Below are 3,051 nucleotides of genomic sequence, written 5' to 3'. Positions count from 1 at the left end.
ATTTTTATCATTACATTATGGAAAATAATGACCTTTATCACAATATGCTAATTTTTTGAGAAGGACCTGTATAACGGACTGAACACCTGAAGTCTTAACTGCGTACTTTCAGTCTTGTTTTTTATACTTACCAGAAGCTACTTTAGGTTGATTACCCACAATGCCCACAGTGCGCCCATTCATTCTGGCAAATCCCACCACAATGTTTTTAGCATAGGTGGGCATAATCTCAAAGAAGTCCCTCTCGTCTACTATCTAAACAGACGCATTAGGAAACAAAGTTTAGCCTTTTAATGGAGCTCAAACACAATGTTGGACCACTAAGTGAGGATGAACGTTTAGGCACGCACAGCGTGAATGATGTCCAACATGTCGTAGGCCTTCGTTGACTCTAATGGGACAATGGTGTCCAAGGACTTCACCAGGCGATCGCTGCAAATAAAGACAAAATGTCAGCGAAAAGTCCAAAGACAAGTTAGTGTCCAAATAGATGCTGCAGTTTACATTTCATACAGTCCCCCAGCTTTAATAGAAATGGGTAAAAAAAACAAAGGGACTTTGTTACACAGCAATCTGGACCTGAATGAGGTCATTTACCTGGGGTCATGGCACTCCCTGATGGGGGCCGGGTCCTGATTGCTCAGGGGCAGGAAGTTGAAGAACTCCCGCAGGTTGAGCAGAGCCTCCACGTCATTCTCAAAAGCACAATGAGCCACACCTGAGAATAAGAAGCGGGTTCAACAAGCTGCTGTGGATAAACCTTTACACAACGGTTGAGTGATCCAAACAGAAATGTTCTGTTCTGGACACAAACGATCTGACCCGACACAGTAGTGTGAGTTTTGGCTCCACCGAGCTCCTCCTGAGTCACATCTTCATTGGTGACGGACTTCACAACATCTGGTCCTGTGATGAACAGGTATGATGTGTCCTACAAACAGCAGAGGTTAACATCCTGCCAGCTGTGCAGTTAATGTCTGTAGGTGGGCTTCAGCATGAGCAGCCTCAAACCTTAACCATGAAGGTGAAATCTGTCAGGGCCGGGGAGTAGACAGCCCCTCCTGCACAAGGACCCATAATGAGAGAGATCTGAGGGACGACTCCTGAAGCCAACACGTTCCTCTGGAAAACAAAAGTTCATTGTTTTGTTCTTTCTAATGACAAGACAGACTAGAGTACTTAAACCAGGACGGTCCATTCAGAGCATTCCAAGGACAAAAAATGGTGCAAAATTTACAAAAATGCAGCATGTCAGGAAATACTGGTAAAAGTCCCACAGCTATCAGACTTATTCATTTCAAAATGATTCAGACTGTGAAGCAAGAAGAACACGATAACAAGAATATACCAGAAATATATCTGCGTATCCAGCCAGGGACTCCACTCCCTCCTGGATCCGAGCTCCTCCGGAGTCGTTCAGTCCGATGACAGGAGCCCCAACGGTCAGAGCCTGATCCATGATCTTAACACGCAGTAATGAGCCAAAGGTTTTGAAAACATGAACCGTCACCATGCACATAATCAACAGCTGGCAGTTTATAAGAGATGACAGGCAACACGAACAAAAGAAAAACGAGTGCAGGTTTGTTTGTTTACCTTACAGATCTTCTGAGCATGAGCTCCAGACAAGCTGCCACCAAACACTGTGAAGTCCTGCAACAAGCAGACAGCGAACAACTCAAACATGAGCCAGTCAAAGGGAGCGGTCACTGTTTTCTGTCCAATCATATTCACCTGGCTGAAAACATACACCAGCCTGCCGTTGATCCTGCCTCGGCCTGTCACAACACTGTCGCCAGGAAACTAGGAGGAAAAATACACTTAATCAAATTAAATGAAGAAATCTCTTTTTTTTATCTAGTATTTTTTTTTGTTACCTTGTTTCTGTCGTGCTCCATGCCAAAGTCAGAGCAGCGATGCTCCACAAACATGTCCGTCTCAACGAAGGACTCTGGATCCAACAAGAGCGCCACCCGTTCCCTGGCTGTCAGCTTACCCTACAAAACATTCAATTCATTTATACAGCACCAAGTCACAACAGGAGTCGTCTCAGGGACTGAACAGAAACATTCATAAATATATATTGAAAAAAATTAACATTATTTATCTGAGGAGCAGCTTTGAGTTTAACTCCATCACAGAACTCTCATCTTGAACAAGCATGAAGGCGACAGTGGAAAGAAAAACTCCCTCATGAGGAAGAAACCTTTAGCAGAACCGGGCTCGGGATAAGCGGCCATCTGCTTCGACCGGCTGGGTTTGGTAGGAACAGATACACAATGGCAGGCCAAGAATCACATGTTAAGATAGACATAGTATCAAATGAAAACTATTCAAGTTCAACAATTCATTTAAGGAAATGAGGTCAGTTTGTCCTCTAGTAGTCTAAGTCTATAGCAGCATAACAAGCCTAACTATAGGATTTATCAAAAAGGAAAGTCTTAAGCCTAGTTTTAAAACTGGACAATGTGTCAGCCTCACGGACAGAAACTGGAAGTTTGTTCCACAAAAGAGGAGCCTGAGAACTGGAAGATCTTCCTCCCATTCTGTTTTTGTAAACTCTAGGAACCACAAGTAAACCTGCAGTCTGAGAGCGAAGCGCTCTGTTAGGAAAATATGGAACAATAAGATCTGTACTATAAGATGGAGCTAGGTTGTTGAGAGCTTTGTAGGTTAGAAGTAAGATTTTGAATTCTATTCTGGATTTGACAGGGAGCCAATGGAGAGAAGCTAAAACTGGAGAGATATGATCTCTCCCAGTAACTCCAGTTAAGACTCTGGCAGCAGCATTTTGGATCAACTGAAGACGTTTTAAAGAAGTATTTGGACACCCAGATAATAAACCATTGCAATAGTCCAGTCTAGACGTGACAAATGCATGGACCAGTTTTTCTGCATCATCTTTAGATCAGATGTTTCTAATGTTAGTGATATTACGCAGGTGGAAGAAGGAGGTTCTAGTAACGTTTTTAATGTGGGGGATAAAAGACATGTCCTGATCAAAAATAACACCAAGATTTTTAACATTAGAGCTGGAGGACAGATTAATGC

The 3,051-nt window shown here is 43.0% G+C and overlaps 1 protein-coding gene across 1 annotated transcript in view; it reads right to left on the bottom strand.

The window, feature by feature from the left end:
- Positions 1-3,051, bottom strand: part of pccb (propionyl-CoA carboxylase subunit beta) — a 5,347-nt gene that overhangs the window by 1,794 nt on the left and 502 nt on the right. The window contains exons 2-10 of the mRNA XM_037695250.1: positions 1,878-1,997; positions 1,735-1,803; positions 1,597-1,653; positions 1,349-1,462; positions 1,012-1,122; positions 823-931; positions 598-718; positions 351-432; positions 132-255 (exon numbers count right to left, since the gene is read on the bottom strand). Of these exons, the coding sequence (XP_037551178.1) occupies positions 132-255; positions 351-432; positions 598-718; positions 823-931; positions 1,012-1,122; positions 1,349-1,462; positions 1,597-1,653; positions 1,735-1,803; positions 1,878-1,997 (907 nt within the window). The remainder of the gene's footprint in view (positions 1-131; positions 256-350; positions 433-597; positions 719-822; positions 932-1,011; positions 1,123-1,348; positions 1,463-1,596; positions 1,654-1,734; positions 1,804-1,877; positions 1,998-3,051) is intronic.

Source organism: Nematolebias whitei, chromosome 21 (genome assembly GCF_014905685.2).
Source record: "Nematolebias whitei isolate Nwh7 chromosome 21, NemWhi1, whole genome shotgun sequence".
In the NCBI taxonomy this organism is placed as follows: Eukaryota; Metazoa; Chordata; class Actinopteri; order Cyprinodontiformes; family Rivulidae; genus Nematolebias; species Nematolebias whitei.
Note: the sequence above shows the minus strand (reverse complement) of the source record. Positions and strands in the feature narration are given on the sequence as shown.